Source organism: Cotesia typhae, unplaced genomic scaffold (assembly GCF_013202065.1).
Source record: "Cotesia typhae breed Kobodo isofemale line unplaced genomic scaffold, CoteBio_Ctyphae scaffold_13, whole genome shotgun sequence".
Lineage (NCBI taxonomy): Eukaryota > Metazoa > Arthropoda > Insecta > Hymenoptera > Braconidae > Cotesia > Cotesia typhae.
Window position 1 is genome coordinate 14,496,597 of NW_027423774.1, and position 25,920 is coordinate 14,522,516.

Consider the following 25,920-nt stretch of genomic DNA (forward strand, 5'->3'; position numbering starts at 1 on the left):
ATTTGCAGAGTAAGTTATAGGTAACTAATAGGTAATCGCTCGCTTTGCCAACTCTTTCCGTCAAGTTTGCTTCAAATTGCGGACGTAGATTGACAGTAAGTTATAGATAAGGTGGCTATCAGGGTACCTATAAGTTACTCTGCAAATAGATATCAAAACTTGGTGTACAAGTATTTCAGTCAATTTGTAGTAAACTTGAAAGGAAATTTAACTACAAGTTTGATTATTAACTTGTATTCAAATTGCGGCCGTAGATTTTCGTAGACTTGTTTATAACTGTTGTTGAGTAAAGAATTACCACCAACTTGATGTTAAATTAACCGTAACTGCTGGAGTCAACTATTTTCTGAGAAAGCGCTGGCTATCAGAGGGCAAATTGAAAAACAGCGTCTTTTTAAAAGTATTTATTCGGATTGAAACGAATTGAAAATCGAATCCGTTTCTAATTGGTTGTTGGACTCTACAAATGTATGAAGTAAAATTTAGAGTAAAAAATTGACTTTATCAAAACGTTTTCCATCTAAACAAGCTATAAAAATTATGATTGCATGCTTTTATAATTTTACTTCAAAAATTAAGACAAAATTTCATTTTACTTGCTAGGACCAGTTTTTTAATCTGAGATAAAATTGTATCCAATGCTAAAATATATTTATCTAGTTCTTATACTTCAAAGATATTTTACCGTAATGAACTTAGTATCAAAACAAATTTCAAAGTGTCCCGCGCCAATAATACTTATTTTTCGGCATATGTAGCGTCCTACCGCGTTCTGACAGGTAAATTAATTAAATGGACTTACCCAAAAAAACTGAAATCAACTAAACAGCTATGTCTACATACGTTCTTTACTTTAAAAACCTACATACAATGTTCCATAGATAGGTCTTATTAAATCAATTTGTCTTTATTTTTCATGTTAAATTAAATGATGACTTTACTGTATCAAAAAATCAAAAATAAAATACAAGCTGTAGATGACGCTTTACACGGTCCTACTTCAGCATCTCCATGTCACGATTGGCTGTGACTGTATGTAAAAGGTTGCATTTGCTTGATATAGGTGTATTGTTACGACATTCACACACACAACCTCACACAAGCATACGCGCGCGCGCACACCCCTGCATGTATTCATCATGTATATGCGTATGTAACTACTGTGAATTGCCCAAAAAATGGTATCACACCAAAAGATAGATTTACGAAGATTGACAGGCAAGAACTAAGACGTGACGACAAACTGTGACGAGCATCATGGCTGATATTGATACTGAACCAATGTCACGATTACTTAAAATTGCAAATAAATTTAACTGCTTTTATTTATCAGGTATTTTATTATGAATTCATTCATTATAACAATTTTTCTACGGTATTGATTATTCGCGTACGTATATTCGTTTTTCATCAAATTATGAATGTTTTATTTTAATCTCTATCAAAATATTGATTTCGAGGTCCCATTACTTTTATTTATACACGACATTTCATAAAATGATTTAATATTTTTGTTAATAAATCGAGGTTCAAACCATTGTTGATTTCTTTTCAATTTTCGTATTTTAATTATTTAAATTACACACTTCTGATTTATTAATGTTATGTTCAATAGTAAATATCTATGTTAGTCGATCTAAATATTTTTTCGTTTGTTTTATTGTAAAATATATATATATATATATATATATATATATATATATATATATATATATATATATATGTGTGTGTGTGTGTGTGTGTGTGTGTGTGTGTGTGTGTGTGTGTGTGTGTGTGTGTGTGTGTGTGTGTTGTATTTGATTTCAATATTTGAAGTAATATTTTATCAATATTCATTAATATTTTTCTTGTGTTTTAATTTATTAGTGTAAGAAGTAATCATAGCAAATAATATTCAATTTTGTGCATGAAAAGTTGTTTCTCGATTGAAATCATTATATAAACAATTTTTCATCATTTAGATTTTTTTTTATTTGTCACAAGTTTTTTTATAAATTCAACACTAGTCATAATTCTGTTACATTTATCTAGTCATAATATTATTATAAAATGGTAAATAAGTATTTAGTCCGTATGAAATAACATTTATTTATAAATTTTTATTATATGAATATTTAAGGCTTCCGAGCTGGTGAATGCAGAGCATTTATTGTCGATGGTCAACAAGTGGGTCTTGTCAGACCCGATGTAATGAAAGAACTCTTAAATTACCCTCAAGTACATTTTTAAGCCATTAACTTATATTCAAAATCATACTATTTCAGACAAAATAAAACGGTATAAAACATTTAATCTGTTTTAAGGTATTCCAAGTTCAACCTGATTGTGTACAACTTAATCCAGCATTCAGAGGATATGCAGAAAGGAGTGCAAAAGTAAATGAAGTATTACAAGAATGGAGAGCTGGTGAAAAATTTATAACTCTAAGAGGTTGGAGAGAAGAGTATTATGATGTTCGAGCTCAATTTAATACTCCTGCTCTGTTTAAGATGGATCGTTCTGCGACATGTAAATACAAATAGGACTTTACATAATTAAATTGAACAATCACATAATATATAATTTCTCAATTTAGGTTTATTTGGAATTCGAAAATATGGTGTGGATATTAATGGATACGTAATGGATCCCGTAAAAGGACTATCTATTTGGCTACAAAAACGTAGTCCTAATAAACAAACATGGCCTGGTTATTGGGATAACATGATAAGTGGAGGATTGAGCGTAGGATTTGGTATTAATGAAACCGCGATAAAAGAAGCTGGAGAAGAGGGCAGTATTCCATTGAATTTATTAACAAAACTTAAAAGTGCTGGCTGTGTTTCACTTTTTTTTGAAAGTGAACGAGGATTATTTCCAAATACAGAGTTCGTTTATGATCTTGAATTACCAGTAGACTTTGTACCAAGTAACAGTGATGGTGAAGTTGAAACATTCGAATTATTACCAGTTAATGAATGTTTAGAGAGGATACTTTCACCTCATTTTAAAACAACTTCTATTCCTGTTGCCCTTGATTTTTTAATTAGACATGGATACATTACACCAGAAAATGGTAAGAATAATAAGGATGTATATTAACAATAAATCGACAGTGAAGTCTCTAACTTTGACAGAAAAAATTTTTAATTTGTGAAATCAAAGTTTTGAAATGCGCCTCAGTAAACAAGACTATTCCTTGCAAAATAGTAATATTTTGTTGGGAATGTTGCTGTATTACCTTTTTAACAATAATAAAGTTGGAGATTTCATTGTGATTATACGTTACTATTTCGAAAACATACAAATTTAATTAATATTAATTATTAAACATTATACAGAGCCAAACTTCATAAAAATTGTGGAACTACTTCATGTACCACTGCAGACTATGTACAGTTTTGTACAACAACAAACAAAATACAAGATAGCAACCAACGGCGAATCAAATTAAATTTTACGATGAGTATCGGCTTATTGATTATAAATAAATTGATTTCGTATATTGACGAGCTATCAACTTTATACAAAAAGTTGCTCTTTTTCTTCAAACATTGTGCGTCATTTCACCATCATAGATTATTAAGTAAATTGATATCAAGTGTTTTCTATTTCAATTTCTTCACTATGTATATGAATTTATCGATTAATTATTTATTTATCATTTTTTAACTAACCACTGCAGTAGTTGGCTTGTTAAGAAATTAATTAAGTTCACTGTTTTTATTTTATAAATAAAATTATTAAAAATTGATTATTATAAAAATGACGTACTCTGTAATTATAATTATTCAAATAATCAATTGAGAATACATTTTTTTACCAAGGAATTTTTATTGCTGAAAAAATAAAAAAAAATAAACTACAAATCAAAAAAAATTTAATGAAAAAACAATACATTCAAGCACGTAATATTTTACATTCCAAAAAAATAGCACACTTATATTCTTTGTTTATGAAACTAGAGATAATCTAAAAAAAAAAAAAAAAAAAAAAACCAAGAGCCGATATTATATTATTAAAACGAACAAATTTTTATAAAAATTAAAATACGTATTTATTTCACATGATCGTTTATTTTCAAATAATATTAATTTTTAATCTTATATTACTTTGAATTTTACTCAATATTAAAAAAAATATGATTTTCAGGCGATAGTATAGCTTACCTTTGCACTCACGCTTAAGGTATGCAATATTTTGTTATGGTCACATTAATTTCGTGATTTTTAATATATATTATTTACTTTTCATAGTATTAAAGTTCTTTAACAATGATAATTTTAAAAATGATATATTAATTTAAATCAGTACAAGTTTTATTAACATTTAAAATATATATTTAAATTAAAAGTATACAAATATGTATGAAGTAATAATGATAAAAGTAGTTGGGCCTTTCTACGAGAAAGATATTTACTAAATATAAATAAGGCATTCGATACTTAAAATTCCTACTTGAGTATTTTTTAATTAATTATTATATATTTATACTTAATTTATTCTTCCATAGTTCGAAAATATTAGAGAAACAGAATACAAATTTAAATCAAGGATCTGTAATTCTATAGAAACTCGAATTTGTCAATAATCTCTAGATATGATAATCATATTTTGGAACGATCTTTCATAAAAAAAAAAATAGTTACAAAATTTTATTAACGATTGTTTAGTGTATTTAAATTTTCGATGTAAAAGTTTTTTTTTTCTTCGTTTAATTAATCATTTTTCAAAAAGACTATTTACCAACACTTTCTCTTCTTAATGATTTGTATGAACAAAAAATTCATGATCCTCAACTAATCACTATGTCCTGATTATACTTCAAAAAAAATTTTTGTCTTTGTTCAAAATTATTAAAAGATACTAAATAATATTAATGAATAACGATTGATTGTTTCGTAACTATGACTTCAATTATCACTTACCAAAAAAAAAAATTAATATACCGTAAATTATTAAAAAAATGTCATTAAAATAGTTCACATACAAGAAAATGTTGTATAATTGATTCAAATTATTGGAGAAAAAAACGCTATGTTTATATAATTAGTTCTGCAACTGTAATTTAATAAAATGATGAAAGACTGTTCAATTAATCTAATAAGCTTGGAAAATAATTATTGTAAATTATACAATTTGAGTAATATCTTTTAATTAATATTTCCTGTGCACTTGCATGTCATGAAACTAGCTCATGAATTCATTTTTTTCCCCCAAAACACGTTCTAAAAATAATCTTTAATAATGGAAGTAGTGAAAAGATTATAGAAGCCCTACTGCGAAACATCGATATCAATAAATGTTGAAAGATTTAAATCCATGAGTAATCAACATATTTGTCAGCTCCACTGTGGTTCTTTTAAAGGACATGAAAAACTGCATCGATTGCCGACAATCGCGTAAAAATCGGTTGATTAATTCCAAAGTTATGACAGTTTGAAATTTCAAGAAATAGTGTTTTATTAAACTTTTATCAGACTTTTGATCTCGAAGAGCTCAAAATCATATATAAATTATATTTTTGAGCTCGAAGAGCTCATAAACTTCATTAGTGCAATTTTAAGCGTTTATACATGGAATTAGCGGGAAGTTGCAGGGATGGCCTTTAGGGTCAACCATTTTCCAGATTTTTTTTTCTAAGTCCAAACAAAATTTTTAGTTTTAAGAAAAAAATTTTTTTTGCATTTCTGCACGTTTCATACAAAAATGATACAAAAAAAATTTATTTTCGGGAACCGACGTATTTTTTCATGAAATGTGCAGAAATGCAAAAAAAATTATTTTCCTAAAAATTTTTTTGGACTAAAGAATTATAGTTTCTTTAATAATTTATTTAAATTTATTAATCGTCTAAATTTAACAAATAATCGAAAATTTTATTCTAGAGAGAGCTCAAAATAACATACAAATTGTATTTTTGAGGATTCGAAAAACTGCAATAAATGCTGCTAACCATGTGGAAATCGGTTGATTCATTCGAAAATAATTTTAGTTTGAAAATTTAAATAACAGTGTTTTATTAAACTTCTAACAGACTCATGAGCTCAAAAGCTTAGAACAGCCAACTCTTTTAGCTCGGAGAGCTCGAAATAACGTAAAAATTATATTTTTGAGCTCAAAAACACCATAAGTGCAGTTTTAAGTGCTGAGATATGGAATTAGCGGGAAGTTGCAGTGATGGCCTTTGGGGTCAACTGTTTTCCAGATTTTATTTGTATCCAATTCTAGTAGTTTTTTTTTTATTCGAGAAATCTACTTCCATTTCAGCTGTGAAATGGTCTTTTTTTATTGACTTAGTTTCTAAATTGGGACATATCAACGATTTTATATTGCAAAATCGTCTCATAGCGACATTTTGAGAGTAAGGTACTTCCACACGCTCACGCGTGATGCGTGCAATAATATAAAGTCAAAGAACTAGTCATCAAATTATCTTTTATACTTTTGAATATTAAAATCGTTAATTTATTTAGTGATTTGAATTATTATCGTGTATTACAGCTATATATTCCAGCCATCGGGTTATAAAAAATGTCAAAAGAAAATTGCTATTTTTGCTTTTGATTTTAAATAAATATTTGTTAATTGTTAACAAATATTTATTAACTGGTAATAAATATTCATCAAATACGAAAATGAATCATATGTGATTATATATATATATATATATATATATATATATATATATATATATATATATATATATATATATATGAATCATATACAATTGCATATAATTTTTTTTATTCCAGTGGGTATTTTGTGATTACTATAAAACATTCTCTGTTTTTATCTCAGAGTCTGCTACTCCAATGATTAATAATCTTTTAAACTATAGTATTTTTTGAATGAAATAATGGAACTCTATTAATTAAGTTAACTTATAAAAATTGATTATGTATACGATTTGCATTGCTTGTAGTTATTTCAAACTTTGTTCTTCAAGCAAGTCTCGTTGGTAAACAAGTGGTGTGTTAGATTTTCAAGCGTCAAATCTCCGGTTCGATCCCCGCGCACGCTTAACTTTTTTTGTTTTTATAGAAATAACTGTATATAATTTTATGTAATTATATCTAATTATATATGATTGGATCTGGCCAATTTTCAGGTCTACACTGAAAAAAAAATTATCTTGATTCGAGAGAAATATTCTTGAACTAAGAAAATAATTTTGAAGAGGGTAATTATTTTAAATCAAGACGAAAAATTCTTTAATCAAGTAAAATTTTCTTAAATCGAGAAAAATTTATTAGTCTAAAAATTTTTCTACTCAAATCAAGAAGATTAAGTTCTTCAAAATTATGTACATGATTCAAGAACATTTTTTTTCTGTGTAATTATATATTACCGCTGTGCTAAACGAAGTTGCCGCTTCCTGCCTTCGTCGAGCAAAAAAATAGTATACATTCCACGGGAAGTAAATAAGAAAGCCTCCTAGGTGTGTTATATACTATTCTTTTGTCATTTTTATTTATGCTTAGTAACAGAATTATAATATGTCAGTACAGTTAACGGTTAAAATGACATTTATAAAGACATAAAATAAAGAAACGATTGATAGGATTGAAAATAAAGCTGCAACTTACAAATTAAAAATTAAATAATACTGTGAAGCGGTAAAGAATAGGAGTTACGGTTATTATTACGTGAAGCGTTCCACATTCACGTAACAGGATACTTGGTATCTCGCGGGGAGAAAATCGTCATTTTGTGCCCGCTGGAAAGAAAATGATTGATTCCTGCCCGGCAACAGTCGCATTGGTCTGATATTGACTAGTTTCGGTTGGCTCAACAGGCATTGAAACTCGCATTTCCAATGCAGGTTATATGAAAAATAAATTATTACCAAGTGATAAATTGAATGTTTGGCGAACTATTCCTACATATACCTACATCTACATTTGTAGATCAAATTCACTTTCTGTATGTTTATGACCACAAAAATCGTATACTAGCCGATGAGTTGACTTGAAATTTTTATACAAGATTACATTTTATTAAGAAGAGTCTTTTTACATACTTTTCATTCATAAATTTTCGAGGATACAGGAAATTCTAAACGTTTTACAAGGTTTAGATAAAAACAATTTAAATAATTTAAAAAAATTACTTATAAAAACTACCTAATACTCTTCTGCTTCACTGGATAACCGATCGAATATGATTGTGAAAACTAGATGTAACACATGATTAAAATGCTTTATTAACATATTTTTATCTGAGACCTGAATTTCAGGTGTTTTTCGGGCGCTATAAGAAATATGAAAAATTTGTTTATTACTAATTTTATACTTGAACAATATAAAAGAAATGTACAATAATGAAAAAGAAAATTTCAAAATTCCAAAAACTGCATGGTGACCAAGTGGGGCTTCGCTTTCATTAAAAAAAAATGTTCATCAAATGACAGCGGTGAGAAAAAGCAATGTTTTTGTCCTATTTTATTCAACTTTTGGAATATTCTTTTAATAATAAAAAATAAATTCCTAAAAAACACTCCGTAGTAAGCGATAATCTGATAACCGTAATTCTGAAAATAACCAGAATTTCGAAATATCTTCATATCAGCATGTTCAAGGTCTAAACTGAAAATATATGAAAAAAATCGATTTTTTCCAAAGCTTCTAAACCAGAATAGTCTCTTAAAAAAGTTAATAAACTATAAGTTCAATCACGGAAAAAATGGGTGTTTCCGACTTTTATACTAGGATTTCAATTACTCATTTTTACATAAACTTTTTTTTTTTAATTTTCTTTATAAAAATAAATTTATTCTCATTTTAAATTTTAGTAGAACAATTACGAAATTATATAACCCTCAAAAGTGCTCAGTTGACTTATGACCGAAAAACATATAGATTTTACACAAATAATTCTTAAATATTTGTTCTTTCGTATCCATAACTGATAATTCATAAGTTAAGAAAACGAAAAGAACAAATTCATTTTATAATTATCCAAAAAATTAGGGCGACGGTTGACCCTAAGGGGCATCCCTTGGCTTCCCACTCATTTTGTACGCAAGCGTTCAAAATTACACATTAAGTTTTTGTACTCTTTGAGCTCAAAAAAATGAGTTTTGTGTCATTTTGAGCTCTCCGAACTCAGAGCTCTAATATCAGCTTAATGAAACACAATTTTTTGAATTTTCAAACCGCAATAACTTTTGAATGAATTAATCGATTTTCACGCAGTTGGCAGCATACGACGCAGTTTTTTAAGCCTCGTCAACAATCTTTGAGTCTAAATTGATCGAACCCGGAATTTCGGAGTGACTAAAAAAAAAACGCTTTTTTTGGTTTTCTTTCGATAACAACTCACGAACGAATCAACCGATTTTGACCGGACTGGCGGTAATCGACGTGATCTTTTGATGTTAAGAGCTGTTTTTGAACTCGATCGATAGAGCCGTTTAAAAATTATTCTAAAAAAACCACATTTGAAAAAAAATTTTTTTATAGTTTTATTGAGATTTCTCAAAATCTACTTGTTCGAATCGGTCCAAGTTATATTCAAAATCTAAGTTTGGTCAAGGGGAAAGGGAAAGGGAAGTTAAAAAAATTAGCTGAATCAATTTTTCAGTTTTTTGCGATTTATCTAGCAATTCTTTTTTTTAAATTTTTTTTTTTAAACGAGTTTTAATTTTGGGGTGATCGTCTTTTATTTCTCATGCAATAATTACCTACGACAAAATTTTTCAGAAAAAATTTTTTATACAATATTTTCTCATGGCAAAAAAATCTTCGAATATATTTTCTCAGACCAAAATTTTTCATACGCTTATTATATACCTTAGACATTGTTATTGTTTCTTCTTCTCTTCATTCTATTCTATGAGTTGGTCTAATTTCGAATAAACACACACAAAACCATGATAAAAGGGTGTAACATGGTATCAAGCGTATGTGTTGGTCTAATGTCGAATAAATACACACAAAAACCATGATTAAAGGGCCATTTTATTGTTGAAGATATATAAGCATTTTCGTAAATGATGATTAATTTTCGTCAGATTAATTTATATTGAGATAAATATAGGGGTGAAAAATTATTGTACTTGAGATATTTTTGTATAACAAATTTTTGCTGAGAAATTTTAACATATGTAATTTTTGCGGATTAATAAAGGCGGGGAGCCTAATTTTGGATTGTTATTAGGAATATTTTGGTATAACATTATAAAAAAAAAAAATTTTTTTTTCAATATTAATTATTGTCATGGTTATTATTATAAAATTCAGATTTCCCATTTTAATTTACATTTTTTAATTTAAAGATTCTTAGGAAAATAGATGAAAAAAGAAAAAATTATTTTTATTGTTACACAAATTCCTCACAATAGTTAAATTCATCAGTCAAAAAACGAACAACAGAATATAAATACCTTGGTGAAAAATTATTAAATTTAAATATGCTTAGTTGACGCTCCATTGTCGAGATTTTTTTCTAACAAATAATGATGTTATAAATCGTTCACCCTAAGGGTAATAATGACATTTGAAATTCAGGTCCGTAAAAACTTATAAACTGTGAATGTTTTAAACTTTATAAAACCCTTATATGATTATTGATTTCCAATAACTTTTTCAAGATGTTCTTTCAATATTTTTAACTGCTTTGTTGATTCCTCGTCCAATCCAGGTAAAGTAGAAAGTCGTAATCTTCCGTCCTTAGGCAAGAGAGATATCATATTTCCATTTTGGAGTGGAACATTAACACTTGCCATACGATCTTCAGGCACAGCAGATACTAATAATGGACTTCCTTGCATACTTAGAACAACTTCGCCTTCACGAGGCCGACGCAAAATATTCATTGGAGTATTTGGTTCAATTTTTGGAGTAATGGCACGACTGTCCATTGGCTGTTTAGTAGCAGGAGTAAACATTTTCTTAGCGGTTTTTGTTTTAGAAGTATTTCTGTTACTAGATACTGATGATGATCGTTCCAATTTTCGGCTTTCACTTCGAGATCCACTACGGGTAACTCGACTTGCATGTGATTTTACTTCAGTACTCTCTAATCTTGATACGTGGCGAATAGACTTCTTTTTTGTACCTGATTCAGTAGCATATCCGTCGTCAGTAGATGTTGCAGTTTGTCGCTTAAGAATTTTTTTTGATTTTATTGATGACTGCGGTACGGTAACATTACGCTTTTGCTCTTTATTAACAGTATCTTCATTTGGACTTACATCTGAAACTCTATCAAGATTAACTAATTCACCTAGTGTAATTTTGCGTATTTCGGGTGGTATACGAAATAATGCCGTATTAATCTGATTTTTCATACCATCAATGATGGATTTAAAAGTAGCCTCTGAGTTACGAACCAGCATTGATACTTTTTTGTCACAATCTTTAATCAATAGATCACATTCATCCGTGATTGCATTATTTGAGCTTCGCTTACGAACTTGTTTAGTTCGCGGCATTTTATCGACAATTGTTTTTAAATAAGTTGTGACAATACCAATATATTTTACAAGTATTGAAATTATCTTTTTTTCATGAATATTTTTAATAATCACTGATAAATTTCTACAAAATTTAAATGTAATGGACTATAACCTCTAATTTTTTAATTTTAGATTAGTTAAAATGCAGCAAAATAACTTTTATAAATTTTTCAAACCTGAAAAATAAAAGGTAAAAATTAATAATAACAAAGAAGAAGTCTTTATTGTAAGCTATTGAATGAAAAAAAAAAATAAAGTTACCAATAATTCTTTTCCTTCAAGTTTCAATGTCAGTAAGTTTAGATTTTCAACGGTAATAATTTTTAAAATAACATAACAAGTACAAATAGTATACAACACTACACAGCGACACTTTTGTGTAACTGAATGTCGAGTGCGTTCAACATTCAACTGGTACGGTCAGTCTTTTTAGTATTTTACTGGATAATTAACCGAAGTAGTTTTTCATTATCACGTGGTAGCGTTACAAGTATGGAGGGTTCAGGTACCTCTACTGTTATGTCCTGCGAGGTTACTAGATTCGCTGATGATGACACCTCGTGGACAAGTGGGTTGTTTATTGTCACGCGGGATTTTATTTTATAATTTAATTTGAAATATACTAAAGAATTACTGATTGAGATTGTGTGGCAAGGTATGATTTTTAAATGATAAGAGTTCAATTGAACTTTATGTTGATGTTTATTTAGAAATCGGAGAGATGGAGTGAATAGTTACAGCTCTCGGGGAGAAGTGAAGTCACAAAGTCTCAACTCTGACTCCTCAGCTTCACTTTCCCCACTGTGGTTACACGTATACACTTATATACTATTGCTAGAACTACCCTTATACATAGTGCGTAATATACTATCTTACATGTACTTATATAAACTTACTTTTATATAACACTTATTATTTGCGGCTGCGGCCGGCTTACATATTCATGTACCTGTATTTACCTGGCTTTAAATTCAGCACAGCGACCTAGGGAAACCACAGAAAACCTGGTCGAGGTACAGACAGTAATGATAACATAATATCAGATCGTTGTTAACAATGATTATCCTTATCTATTATTTATAATTTAATTAACATATATTCATTAGAATCAATTAACGTGTTATAATTTTAAAAGGCTTTTAAAGTATTATCTGCTCAATAAATTATATCAGATGCGGATTTTACTTAAATATTTGCTAATCATTTCTAAATTCAATTTAATACCATTTACTATTCAATTATTCTAATATGTAATTAAATTTGTCTAAAACCATTGTGACATTAAATCCATACATATATACAGTGTAAATATTTTTTAATCCTGTTTTAAGTATAAACTAATATTTCAATGTTTTTCAATCAATAAATTTGATTTTTATTTTATACTGATCATGGATTATATATATATATAACCTCAATACACTATGTGTATAACCTTATTTATTTTTTCTGTTTTAGACCCCTCTCAGCAACAAAATAGTGCCCTAACGGGATATAATTTGGTAAATAATGATTGTAAGTACCAATAATTAATACTAATTTTCATCATTTAACTTTAAATAATTTAAAAAAATTTGAGTTTTTAAAATTAATTTTATATACAATTTATGATGTAAAAAATTAATAAAAATACTTTCATTTTTAGACAATTAAATTGTGTAATTATTCTACCCTTGTTATATATATTCATCTCATTCTTTTGTCGATTTACTGAAGTTTCACTTCTATCATGTGTGAATCGCACACACACTTTTTTTTTTATGTTTAGTTACTTAAAATAAAGTGGATAAATAAGTTATTATTTATTTATTTGTTGTTAAATTCAGTTGAAGTGCCTTGTTTTTTAGAGAACAAGAGACCGTTGACTTTCCACACGTGTCTTTTATGGCTTTTCTTTTAAGGACTTGAAATTGTCAATGTGGCAAGGACATGTTCTGTGTTTACTCGAAGATTTTATGGTTTTTCAGAACCTAATACTATATTCCTTTGTATTATTTTCTTGAGATTAAAGTTTCTCTTTCGAAGACACGTGTGCACTCAACGACCAAACTCAGCAATTAAATCAAATAGAAATTCTAAATCTATATAAAATATAAATATAAATTTAAATTATAAATGTAACTAATTAACCTATTCAAATTCTGTTTTATCTGACAAGTAGTATCACCTGCCAGATGCAACCCAAAGCATTATAGTTATTGCGACATAACACTACCCGCCATAGTTACAAGCATAACTGAAAATGTATATAGTCAACTAATAATAATTTAAGTTGTAACCTCATGATGACGCTTGACACTAGCTTTCAGCGTCAAACTATAGCTCCACCTAGCTGAAATGAATAAAAACACGTGCAGCGTCAATCGCCAGCGTCAAATTAAAAAAATCAGCTGCAAAAAAATGTATGAATATCAAAAGTCGATATCTCGAGATATACCTCGAAGCTAGTCCTTAACCTAATTTTTATAATAAACACATGGTAATTGTAAACAAATAACTTATGACAACAATAAATGTTAAACATTAATGAAATAATTACATCAAATTTAAGTAACTTATCAAAATTTCAATGGCAGGTGAATATGATTATCAATTGTGGATTTATCAGTGTCAAAAAATAATCCGTGAAGCTGAAATAAAAAAAAAATTAGGCGCAAAAGGATTATTAGTGCTTTATTATGCAATGAACTAGTTATACAAAATTGTAAAAAAAAATTTTGGATTCATCCTTTATTCAAATTACGGCGAGACTATGGCTTTTTTGAGGCCATATTCCCAACTCTTTCTTCGTATTCTGAAAAAATTGAAAATTACATCCGAATGACAGCAGTCCAATTTGAAGAGCTTCTATGTTTAGTTGGCCCGAAAATATCAAAACAAAAAGTTGTAAGAGAGCCTATTTCAGCTCCAGCACGACTAGCTATGACTTTGCGGTAAGAATTTTTCAAAATAGTTGATAATTTATTTAGCGTAGTCATCATTGTACCATAATAACAATTAATTTCTAGATTTCTAGCAACTGGTGACTCAATGTCAACGATGTCGTATCAGTATTTAGTTGGGTTAACAACAACAGCAAATATAATTGTCGAAACTTGTCAAGCTCTATGGAGTTGTCTTAAAGAAAAAGTATTACCGCATCCTTTGACTGAATTTCATTGGCTGAAAATTGCTGATGAATTCGAAAAGCAATGGCAATTTCCACATTGCATTGGAGCTATCGATGAGAAACATATACACATACAGGTATATTTTATTTCATATAAATGAATTAGTTTCATGTGTATATCTGAGTTATGTTAAACCATTATTATTATTATCATAATAATAATAATAATTATTATTATTATTATTATCATAATAATAATAATTATTATTATTATTGCAGTGTCCTGATAATGCAGGTTCTTCATATTACAATTATAAAAATAGTCACAGCATTGTATTGATGACAGTTTGTGATGCTAATTATTTGTTTACTCTCGTTGACATTGGTGCTTACGGCAGAAGAAGTGATGGAGGGATTTTCCGGAGCTCAGCAATGGGTCAGAAGTTTGAGAATAGTGACATGAACATACCAAAACCAGACTTGCTAACTGTAGATGGAATACTTCAACCATATGTTCTTGTGGGAGACGAGGCGTTTCAATTGACAAACTATTTACTTCGACCATATCCTGGTAGAAGTGGTTTGAATAAAGAAAAAGTATTTATAATTATCGTCTCAGTCGAGCACGCAGAACTATTGAAAATTCATTCGGGATCATAGTGAGTTTATGGAGGATTCTAAAAAAACCAATTGATGCTACAGTTGAGAATACAATCGATATGATTCAAGCAATCATATGCTTGCATAATTGGCTTCGCAAGCATGACAAAGATGATGTTTACATCCCACCTAACTTAGTAATTGATCAAGAACGCCCTGATGGTATAATTTCTAGAGATTTGAGGCATGAAGTTAACGATTCTGCTCTCAAAGACACAACAGCTTATGGCAATAATTTCAGTAGCAGATCTGCAGTAGCTGTTCGAGATGAATTTTGTGAATACTTTAATGCCGAAGGAGCTGTTCCCTGGCAATATAATCGTAAAGTTTAAATTGTAAAAATCTTTTTAATACCGTCAAAATCTATTAAAATCGCCTTGTATTTAAATATATATATATATATATATATATATATATATATATATATATATATATATATATATATATATATATATATTGTGAATGCAAAATTTGTAATTATTATTATTTTTCAAAATTAAAGGAGGATTTAGCCAAGAAATAGATAAAAAAAAACAATTACTGATAGATAAATATATTTTTAATATCAAACTTGTATAAAAATGTAATGCTTAATATCAATGAAATACTTTTTTAATATTTTAACGCTTATACTTATGTAAATTATTTGTTTCACTAATTTTGTACGTATAGGTTATTTTTTTCTCGAATCAACTGTAAAATTTTAATAATGGTTTGCAGTTGGACATCATCTGGTAGTTGTCGTAACTGATAGCCGATACCGATTAAAAATCCACCAACTTGATCCAATTTTGGCGGCGCCGGTAGAGCGACTGATGTTTTATCTTTACTAATAATATCAGCGATACGGTTGATTGCATTTACAGAATTCGCAATTTCCTGACGTTTTTTTCCTTTTGTATTGGCAGATTCTAAAAAATTTAGGAAATTTAGTTTAATATTTTCTTAGTGACTTGTAATTTCAAAAAAAATATATTTACTATTATCCTGGTCAGTACTTTCGTCAAAACTGTCGTCCATAGCATTTGATGAATCATTATTAAAGCTTCCGTCGTTATTAAAACCAGCGGTAGCATGTTCATCTACATTTGTTCTAGTTCTGCAATTGAAAATTACGATTTAGTATTTAATTTATATTTATTTGTAATTAAAAGAATCTATCGACATAATATCGTCATTTAAAATTTATGATCATACATACGGGCGAATTAAGCAAGTATCTCGTAGGAATTCATAACATCTGTAATATTTCCATTCATCAGTAGAATCGACCCTTGATGAACCACTTGGTTTGTTTTCATTTTGAATTATTTTACGATGAGTATCTCGAATATATTTAAACTTCTTTTTACATTCTTCAGCATCTAGCTTATCTGTCAAAATTAGTTTGCAGAGCGTAAGGTAAATGTGAGATAAAAAAAAAAGAAAGCAATAAAAATTAGATTTTTTTAACCTTTCAATGCCATTGAAACCTCTTTCCACAAATTTGAAACAGCTTCTCGGTTTCTTTCTTTGAGGGGAACATGATGGTTCCACAGAGGAACTCTTTTTTGCACCTCATTTATTAACAACTCGACTTCAGTATCATTTAATCGTTTATTTGGCGATACAGAAAATTGCGCTTTTGTTTTTAACTTCTTATTTTTGGAATTAGGAATTTGAAACTAAAATTAATATTGTTAATAGGAATAATTATGCAAGTCTACTGAAACATCACACTTAAATTAGTTTTAAAATACTTACATTGCCAGAGGTTTTGTTGTTTTCTTTACTTACTGAATAAATTTTCTCCGTAATAAGTTCCTCACGTCCATTTTCCAATAAAGCACGCCGAATTATTGTAACACCATCCTCTTTAAATTAAATACATCAAAACGATGAATATTGTTAGTTGCTGTACTATTTATTTATTTAATAATCTAAAAAATTGATAAGTTACTAACCTAGTAAAGGATAGCAATAATGACTCTCATCGATATGATGATTTTTATATTTTTTTAAACAATTATGATCTAAGTAACTATTGCAAATGACTGTGGCTATTTGCCCGAGACACAGGGCACCGGCACACGGCACACGGCACATGAAATTAGCTATTTTACCTTTTTTCGCACATGCGCACAGGAAAATGGTCATTCGCCCCATATCTGACCGCAAATGTGCCATCATGCGCAAGAGCTCCATTTACCCATGCGCACATGCGAAGGCGCCAAAAAAATTACCAGATTTTTTTTTAAATATATTTCTGGTTACTAATTATTTGGAAATGCTTATACCGAAAAATATTTTTTAAAAATTTTATCAAAAATTATAAAAAAAAAAAGAAAACTAAAAAAAATGAAAGAGATATATTTTTTCAAAAATTTTTTAGTATTTTTCAGCAATTAAATTATGAAAAAAATTGTTGAAAAATTCTATTAGTAATTAAAAAAAATAATTAAAGAGTGCTAAGGTGTCAAAAAATTTTGAATAATTAAATTATTCAATAAAATTTTGAAAAATCCTATTAGAAATAAAAAAAAAAAAATTAAGAGAGATAATTTTTGTAAAAATTTTTTAAGATTTTTAATTTTTTTTTTTGAAAATAAAAAAAACAGGTAATTTAAAAAAAACTGTCAAATATTAGCACTTGTGGTATTTTTTATAATAAAAACTAATTGAAAAATGTTCAAAGTTGACGGGTTAATCATTTATGAACTTATTTCAATATTTTACATACACTAGGATTATGCGTAAACAATCAAATATTATATAAAAAAAAATATATATCTGAAGTTTTGAACGTTTTTATTTAGCTGCAAAGGATGTTGTTAATATTTTTTTTATCGAATTTTTTGATATTTCTTATGTCTTTGGGGTAGGTAGGGGATGTTTCGGATCCGATATAAGGTTGATGATTTTTTGTACAGTGTAGGGCACTATTACGAATATCCGTGAGCAGCATCAGCTTCAAGGGGACCTTCGCAGTAATTTTTTTTGTTCTTTTCCGGATTTTTTGATACTTCTACGGTCTTTAGGTTAGATAAAGGGGTCTTTCCGGATCGGATAAAAGACTGATTATTTTTTGTAGAGTATTCGACACTACCACAAGTATCTCTGAGAAATGCTAGCTTCAAAGTTTCAATCAGTTTCATTGATTGGTGTAGGTATTTTCGGGATTGTTATGTTATTCATGCACTGCGAATGCTAGAAAACGATTTTTAGCCTCCTCGTTAAAAAATTTTTTTTTTATGAGATTCCGAAAAAACGTTCAGAACTTCAGGTACATAAAAAAATCCGGAAATCGGTCTACCTAACGGACCATTCCTGCAATTTCTCGTTATTTTTGAACGTTAAATCTGTATGGAGAATCATAGTAGACATAATAAACTGTCATTCTAAAAAAAAAAAAATTTATATCTAGTTTTAATGACAATAATTGAAAATTGCTAAACTTATTTTGGTTCAAATGACTCCCTCCTCCCTTGCTATTATTAAAATTATACCGATTACTCATGAACATATATGTATTTATATTTATATATATTTATATTATAAGTAACGTAATCACCTCCAAAAATGGGAAGTAAGGCCAAGTACAAGAAAATTCATTAATCGAATTTTCAAATCCAATAAAACTGTACACAATAAAAAGTGGTCGAAAATTTCAAAGAGCCAAATGAATTTATATATCACTGTATATTTTAATTATCTTTAAATTTTTATGTAGCTGAAGTTTAAAACTAAACAATCGTATATATCTCTAACTTAATATTAAATATTAAAAAAAAAATATTTGATTTAACAATTTTTAAATCCCAGAACCAAAGATATTTGCTCTTGAAATAAATAATTTACGTACTTGAGTACGAGGTAAACAGAGATTAGATCTTTCACATACAATATTTTTATAATAATTTACTGAAAATTTATTTTTGGAATATTTTATATTAAAACAATATACTTTCTTAATTAAGAACAATTTTGCTAAACAATAATTAAACATTCTTCTTATAGCGTACTGTTGTATCTGAAAATCCACTCGGACGTCCTCTGATTTTTATTTTTGCTGGAGTTTTTATTTGGCTTAAATCTTCAGCTTTATCGTCTTGTATAAATATTTCACTCTTATTTTCTTCTGTTTCTGTAATTGATAATTCCTTAAAACTATTTTCTAAATCACCAATCACATCTTCTACGACTTTAACTCTCATTCCATTTGACAATTTTTCAATTAAGTCACGGACAACAGCAATAGTTTGTTGAAAATCCTCGCCACATCTTATGCTGATAATATCAACAAGCTTTGAACTTAAGGGGTTAACAATTTTCCTTTTTTCATTTACTGATAGAGGTTTTGTTTTTTTTTTTATTTGTTACCAAAATAGGAGATTGTATTGTGTCTATTGTGTTCCCCTTTGTAGTTGTGAAGATTTGCGAAATTAATTTCTCTTTGATCCACCGCTGATTCTGTACAAAACATTCATCATACAGGCTTAGATCTAAAGCACGTCTTATTGCAAATATATGCTGACAAGGTAAATGCATGGAAATATAAAAAGGGCATTGACACGTTGTTACTGACGTATTAAAATTTCCAAATTTACATGTATCTGTCAGCTTATCGTAATCTGTACAATTAATTTTTATACTAGATTCTATTTCCAAAAAAACTTTATTGCAAGCATAATTCGACAACCTAATTAAGTATTCTTGTTTTGCACTGTCCTCAAAACGACGATTTGGTCTTTTGAAAAATTGTTTTGCAGTTCTCATTCTGCTTTGAGTTTTGTGACTGCGATACCATTCAAAAAATCTTTAATGGTTATACTTAACGGTGAGTTCTTTTTGCAGACTTGTTTTATTTTGCTATTTACTGATTCTAATCTGTTATTCGTATTATTTCCGAGACTATTGATTGCTATATTATACACTGTCCATTGATCTTTAATATTATGCCAGTTTAAATTATAATAATCAATAAATTCTGGAGATGAAGAGAAAATCAATTGAAGATACAATTCATTATATTCCTGTTCAGAAGAAGCATATACAAGTTGTTCTATAATATTAGCTACTTCGATTTTTTTTTCACTCGTTAAATTTTTATCAGGTTTATTTATTTCTTTTTTGAAAATTTTCAAAGAGTGAAAAACACAAATATAAGTTGGAATCCCCTCAAAATACTTTTTAATAGCATTACATTCAACCTGGTCCTTATCAGTCATGAAACATTGTACTTTTTTACAAGACTCTTCATTGCTTCTCTTGAAAGTGTTGACCATCCACTCCATAACATCGAGTTCTTCTGTGGCCAACAAGCCAACTCCAACCACTTATCCTCAATCATTTCCATCTTCTACCAACAAAATCATCATAGTCATTGCATTATTTGTTAATTTATATGTTCCGTCTAAAAATACTATCTCCGGCCATCTTTGGAAATCGCTTCTCATTTCTGGAGTCGAATAAAATATACCCTTACAAGTTGATAATTCCATATCGTTATAAACATGAATATCTGCATCTACAATTTAAAAATTTTTATTAAATGTGACATTAAAGGAACGGTCAAGATTTATAAAAAACTTATTTTAAAAGTCTTATGACTTATATGATAATAAATATTTAAAAACATATTAATAATGAAGGTACTATAAGAAAAGAATTTATTAATATTTAAATCAATGTTTAGAATAACGTAACAGTCTATAATTAGTATTATGAATATGTAATGCCAAAGCGGAGAATATATTTTATTTTTACACTGTTTTGTTTGCTCATGAACTCTTACAAACTTCAACAGTGAAAAACAACTTTTAAAATAGTAGCGAAATTATTGTTGATCGCAGCTATAACAATGTCTATTACAAATACAGCTATATTTTCTTGTAAAAGCTTCTATCAAGTATTAATTAAAATAATTTTTTTAATTTATGAATAAAAAATTATCTACAAACTTACTTAGAAGTCCAAGATGACTCTAATTAAAACGGATTTTTAAAAATTATTAACAATGAATATACAGAGTCAACTTAATACGGCCCAGCCTTAATTGAAACTATTTAATTGTAAAACTAATTTCTTAGCTAGTCGAACATTTTAATACCTTTTATGATTATTAATTAAAATTAGAAGTTAAATATCGAAATAACAGAATTAAATTTTCTCCGTGCATGTGTGTAATTATGTAGAAAACAGACGTGGTATTAAATGCAAATATAATTATTATCGCTTGTAAGTTTGTATAAGTATTACGTATTATCGGAGAATTTAGTTAGAAAAGCTTATGAATAGTCTTATTTGTCGTTTGTTTCAGACGTACACAAATACACAAAAATAATTGATAAGTACAAAATAAGCGCTTACTGTAAGTTGTCTTCAGAAGTTCAACTATTGAGAGTAAATCATTCGCCGATGAGTTCGTACACTTGCTTTTCATGTTATGCAAGGTTTTCAATTCAAGGGTTTTATTATATTTATGCGCCACCCAGTTCTGTATTTTTTTTTTATTAGCGTCTAAACCTAACATCTCTTCCACTTCATGTTGTTCTGTTGCAGTCAGTTTATTATCCTCGGAGTATATGTCATAGAAGAGCTGAAAAAGCAAGTTTGAAAAGTGATTTTAGACAGAGATATTTCAATGTCATACTTTTAAATACTAATGTAGATAATATTTTTATTCATACAATCAATACTTTAAAATATTTATCATATTTTAATTTTTTTTTTTTTTTCCAAAAAGTGCAGAAATAATAACTTACTGCTGTAGTTTCATGGTTTTCATGTTCCAAATGTAATTTCGTGATTTCCGGATACTTAAAGTTTTTTAACGCCAGAGTCAAAGAACACGGACATTCCATTTTACAGGTGCTGCAAAGAATACATAGGTTTTAAATTTTTTATGAGATATTAACTTGCAAACATTTTAGAGATAAACAGTAAGTATTGAATAAAAGAAAAGATACTTATAATATTAGAAATAATAATAGTTCTTGATTACTTGGTTTCACGTTCAATCGCTTTAGATACACGACTACGACCGAATTTACAATCATATCGTACATCATTGTATACAAATGTATTAATGATTGATTGCTCTACACCCCGATCAACTCTTAACCGGTGACAGTCACCGATTATAAATTTAAGTTTATTATCTATTTTATATTTCTTAAACACACGATCCCAGGCTTCATAGCTGTCAAATTTCCTTCCGACATAAAACAGTTGACTAGGCTCCATCTAAAAAAATTATAATATTATTTAAAATAAATAAATAATTAAGTAACATAACCCTTATTGAAATAATTATCAATTAATGCTTGAACTAATTTATTGTCTACTTACTTTAAAAAATTTCCTGATTTTTTAACATCCAACTAATCAATTAGCCTTTTATTACCGAATCTGTATACTTATCCCAATATAAATCGCTTGGCCAAAACTTTTTGCAATTATTTCGTAAATTGAGCTTCTTCAAATTATTATTATCATGTCAGTACTACCATCTTAACACGTATATTTCAGCTATGATAATAGTCAAAAGATAATACAAACCAGTGTACCATTTGTATAATTCATGTAGTATTTAAATGTCGCCAGGAGTCACATGTTCGGAACCTATTTTATCGATCGTCAGTACAGTTTATTTTAATTTTAATTCGTATACTCAAAATGACATCTACTATTAGTCATTCACTTTTAGTATCCCTTTACAAGTAGATCACTTTTTTCCAAATTGTACGCCATTTTATCTTCGAGTTTTTTGTTTGTTCAGCGTCCATTATATTAATAAGTACATATCGATTAATATAAAGTCAAATATGGCTTGTAATCAGTTGATATTTAAGACGGGAGATTTATTTAATAGCTACAAGGAGTTTGAAGATAAATTGAAATTGTATAATTCAAGTACCGGTTATAATTTTAACACGTTGAACAGTTCAACACTTTCCTCCGCAAAAGCTGGTGAAGAAGTCAACGAAGACTTAATTTATGACGGCAAATATTTAAAATGTGAAATAAATCCAAAAACTAATGCCTTGAAGGCGTTTACAAAAGAACATCCTGAGTAAGCTGTTACTTTTTATATTAAAAATTTATATAAGTTAAACATTAAATACGCTAAGTTTCATACTATTCAATGTTCATTATTTTACAGAATAACTGTAAAGCTGTGTCCAGCTCATTTGGTTCTACGTGTTACAAAAAATAAACAACAGCTTAAAATAACCAAATTCCATCCTGAGCATGACCATGATTTTTCTGACAAGGTAAAGCAAATAAATATTTGATGAAATTTTTATTGGCATTAGTAGTTACTGCAAATACTAAGTATTAAGTACTAATAAATATACCTTTACAGAAACGACGACTTGACAAATATAAAAAACAAACTGCTAATTTGCCTAACAACAATGCAATTGATTCAGTTATCGTAAGTATATGGGTTCTTCCACCTTATCATTGTTCCTTTATTAACCGCTGAACTAAAAAAGTTGATAGTTGTCGCAAAGTAGTTATTAATTCACTTGTTATTTATATTTTTTTCCAAAAAATAAAATAAACTTTTAATTATTTCATATCAAATTAATAATAATACTACCATTATTCAACCAAGTAAATTTCTTTTTCTCATTTAATTAGCTGAGATATTTAGTTTATTTCTTAAAAGTTCTGATAAATCAAACAATCAACAAACATGGCCACTAACCTCTGACTCAATCAACGTAAGTTCAAAACATCATTAGTCTATATAGTGTTTAATCTGTTTTATAAATACAAAAAAAGCATAGGGATATATTAATTTGAAATTACTGTAAATTACTTATTTCTTGTTGCTTCACTTTATACTTGGTAGTCAAATTCAACTAAGAATAATCATATAAATGACTTTGACGGCTAAATTGGAATACTTCCAAACATCTTCAATACCTCAAGATATCAACTTGTTAACTGATGATTTAGAGCATATTCCAATCATTTATGAAGAGGATTTTGAGAAATTATTGATTTCCCTTGAAATCAATATTCAATCTACTACTAATACAAAAGAACAACAAGTTAAAATTCGACGAGCCACTGAAATCCTAAATAAAATCAATGGTAAAGAGATTGAACGTGAAAAATCGACATTAGGGTCCGTTTCAATACATCTTAGTAAATCTCGTGGGCGTAATAAGAGCCGAAGAAACCGTGTTATTGGTTTACCATCTACCGGAAGAAAGTACAGTACAGAACCCTTTGAAAACTTTACTCTCGCAAAGAAAAAGATGTACTTGTTAAATTTAATGTTTAATTCTGACCAAGATTTCACACAAGATGTTGCTCTTGCTAAAAAAAAAATCAAGATCTGTGACCTAAAACATTTAAAAGATAATATGCCTGATGCTTTGGGAAGTGAACTTATTCAACCTGAAATTCTCAACAAATTTTTCGAGGTTGATGCTTATAAAAAATTAATAAGTTTGATACAAATAAAACGAAAGGATACTGATTGGAGCTGTGATGTGTGTCACGAAGATTTGGGTTTAGGTGAAAGTATTGAGTGCGATCGCTGTTTATATTGGAGTCATTGGAAATGTGTTGGTGTTAAGGAAGAACCGGCTGATTGGATCTGTCCAAAATGTCAGAAGGCATGAATATATAAAGCATAGATACTTCTACTAATGATACTACTATTGATTAATATTAATTAGTAGAATAATTTCTACTAATACTACTCCCCGATTGAAAAAAAATATTTGAAAAGATTCAAATGATTTGAAAAGATTTAAAAGTATTTGATATAGATGTTCAAATCAAATACTTTTAAATCTTTTTAAATCATTTGAATCTTTTCAAATCTTTCTTCTTAATCAGGGCTACTATTAATATTGTTCTACTAATACTACTATTGACATTATTCTATTAATACTACTACTATTAATATCATTCAATTAATACTACTACTAGTGATATTATTAACATAATTTTTTATAGCGTAATGAATAATTTGAAACTTATTATTAGACTAGATTAGTTAAATTGTTTTGTATTACGTGTTTTATGATTTTCGATAAAATATTTATTATGCAATATTATATTCAAAATGCCAATTTTCGTAGCAATAAAACTGTTGTTTGTAATGTCAATAACTTGTATTTTTTTGTGTTGAAGCAATACTGAACACAGTTCTCTACTTTACGAAGTTATTGCTAATTTTAAGACTTATAATAATGATAATAATAATAATACTGATAATAATAATAATAACTCAATTACCGTATCCTTAGTTTTTGATTTAACAAGAAATTTAAACTTTGAAGTAGTATTTACAAATTCCAACAATTCATAATACAACTGCAGACAATCATCCGTTTACCTGCGATGTTAAAAATTTTCAATTGTTAATGTGATTACAAACTAACTCAATTTTTAGTTAGTTTATTAACTAACACTGGAGATCCACCTGCGTGGCAATCCTAAGATGTTCTTATCGATTGCTTCACGCTATTCGGAATTCTTAAAAGGAAATTTGTTGTTGTTGTGATGTTGTGGTTGCGGTTGTTGCAAGAACATATTAACTTCAAAGAATTCATTTGAAATTCCATTTCAAGAAATAATATTTCTGAATAATATTAACACTGCTGAAAATTATTAACAATATTGAAAATTGAAAAAAATAAAGCAAACTCAGCATAAGCACTTTATATACCTCGAGTTAGAATGTATTTTTCAAATACGAAAC

The 25,920-nt window shown here is 28.3% G+C and overlaps 5 protein-coding genes across 6 annotated transcripts; 2 read left to right on the forward strand and 3 right to left on the reverse strand.

Annotated features, from left to right (window-relative positions):
* Positions 1 to 1,156: 1,156 nt before the first annotated feature.
* On the forward strand, positions 1,157 to 5,078 carry LOC141534171 (uncharacterized). The gene is made up of 5 exons (XM_074253346.1): positions 1,157 to 1,333; positions 2,120 to 2,217; positions 2,304 to 2,508; positions 2,576 to 3,055; positions 3,321 to 5,078. Exons 1-5 carry the CDS (start codon positions 1,258 to 1,260, stop codon positions 3,431 to 3,433), a joined length of 972 nt encoding a protein of 323 aa, XP_074109447.1. The 5' UTR covers positions 1,157 to 1,257; the 3' UTR covers positions 3,434 to 5,078.
* Positions 5,079 to 10,185: 5,107 nt separating this feature from the next.
* On the reverse strand, positions 10,186 to 11,802 carry Borr (borealin-related). Its single transcript, XM_074253402.1, has 2 exons — positions 11,702 to 11,802; positions 10,186 to 11,616 (listed from the first exon to the last, which is right to left on the reverse strand). Exon 2 carries the CDS (start codon positions 11,414 to 11,416, stop codon positions 10,547 to 10,549), a length of 870 nt encoding a protein of 289 aa, XP_074109503.1. The 5' UTR covers positions 11,417 to 11,616; positions 11,702 to 11,802; the 3' UTR covers positions 10,186 to 10,546.
* Positions 11,803 to 15,750: 3,948 nt separating this feature from the next.
* Positions 15,751 to 17,354, reverse strand: LOC141534089 (uncharacterized). The gene is made up of 6 exons (XM_074253228.1): positions 17,153 to 17,354; positions 16,953 to 17,062; positions 16,663 to 16,873; positions 16,411 to 16,582; positions 16,190 to 16,308; positions 15,751 to 16,120 (listed from the first exon to the last, which is right to left on the reverse strand). Exons 1-6 carry the CDS (start codon positions 17,352 to 17,354, stop codon positions 15,864 to 15,866), a joined length of 1,071 nt encoding a protein of 356 aa, XP_074109329.1. The 3' UTR covers positions 15,751 to 15,863.
* A 1,871-nt stretch (positions 17,355 to 19,225) lies between these two features.
* LOC141534715 (uncharacterized) lies at positions 19,226 to 22,163 on the reverse strand. Its single transcript, XM_074254243.1, has 4 exons — positions 22,157 to 22,163; positions 21,953 to 22,061; positions 21,558 to 21,786; positions 19,226 to 20,715 (listed from the first exon to the last, which is right to left on the reverse strand). Exons 2-4 carry the CDS (start codon positions 22,049 to 22,051, stop codon positions 20,531 to 20,533), a joined length of 513 nt encoding a protein of 170 aa, XP_074110344.1. The 5' UTR covers positions 22,052 to 22,061; positions 22,157 to 22,163; the 3' UTR covers positions 19,226 to 20,530.
* On the forward strand, positions 21,758 to 24,108 carry LOC141534716 (uncharacterized). Of its 2 annotated transcripts, XM_074254245.1 has the most exons (4): positions 21,758 to 22,129; positions 22,969 to 23,262; positions 23,353 to 23,464; positions 23,557 to 24,108. In XM_074254245.1, the coding sequence occupies exons 2-4, from the start codon at positions 23,015 to 23,017 to the stop codon at positions 23,677 to 23,679; spliced, it is 483 nt and encodes a 160-aa protein (XP_074110346.1). In that variant the 5' UTR covers positions 21,758 to 22,129; positions 22,969 to 23,014; the 3' UTR covers positions 23,680 to 24,108. The 2 variants fall into 2 exon arrangements, with proteins under 2 accessions (XP_074110346.1, XP_074110345.1); XM_074254244.1 differs by having other exon boundaries at positions 21,758 to 23,262.
* Positions 24,109 to 25,920: the final 1,812 nt, after the last annotated feature.

Excerpts from the sequence above, each read along its gene's own strand:
- LOC141534171 (XM_074253346.1), top strand. The coding sequence starts at position 1,258 with ATGGCTGATATTGATACTGAACCAATGTCACGATTACTTAAAATTGCA. Across the intron at positions 2,218-2,303 it reads AACTCTTAAATTACCCTCAA|GTATTCCAAGTTCAACCTGA; the intron begins GTACATTTTTAA and ends ATCTGTTTTAAG. Across the intron at positions 3,056-3,320 it reads ATACATTACACCAGAAAATG|AGCCAAACTTCATAAAAATT; the intron begins GTAAGAATAATA and ends AACATTATACAG.
- Borr (XM_074253402.1), bottom strand. The coding sequence starts at position 11,416 with ATGCCGCGAACTAAACAAGTTCGTAAGCGAAGCTCAAATAATGCAATC.
- LOC141534089 (XM_074253228.1), bottom strand. The coding sequence starts at position 17,354 with ATGGGGCGAATGACCATTTTCCTGTGCGCATGTGCGAAAAAAGGTAAA. Across the intron at positions 17,063-17,152 it reads TTATTGCTATCCTTTACTAG|AGGATGGTGTTACAATAATT; the intron begins GTTAGTAACTTA and ends TTTAATTTAAAG. Across the intron at positions 16,583-16,662 it reads GGTTTCAATGGCATTGAAAG|ATAAGCTAGATGCTGAAGAA; the intron begins GTTAAAAAAATC and ends TAATTTTGACAG.
- LOC141534715 (XM_074254243.1), bottom strand. The coding sequence starts at position 22,051 with ATGGAATGTCCGTGTTCTTTGACTCTGGCGTTAAAAAACTTTAAGTAT. Across the intron at positions 21,787-21,952 it reads AAAACCATGAAACTACAGCA|CTCTTCTATGACATATACTC; the intron begins GTAAGTTATTAT and ends TTGCTTTTTCAG. Across the intron at positions 20,716-21,557 it reads ACTTCTGAAGACAACTTACA|ATGCAGATATTCATGTTTAT; the intron begins GTAAGCGCTTAT and ends TTTAAATTGTAG.
- LOC141534716 (XM_074254244.1), top strand. The coding sequence starts at position 23,015 with ATGGCTTGTAATCAGTTGATATTTAAGACGGGAGATTTATTTAATAGC. Across the intron at positions 23,263-23,352 it reads TTTACAAAAGAACATCCTGA|AATAACTGTAAAGCTGTGTC; the intron begins GTAAGCTGTTAC and ends ATTATTTTACAG. Across the intron at positions 23,465-23,556 it reads ACCATGATTTTTCTGACAAG|AAACGACGACTTGACAAATA; the intron begins GTAAAGCAAATA and ends ATACCTTTACAG.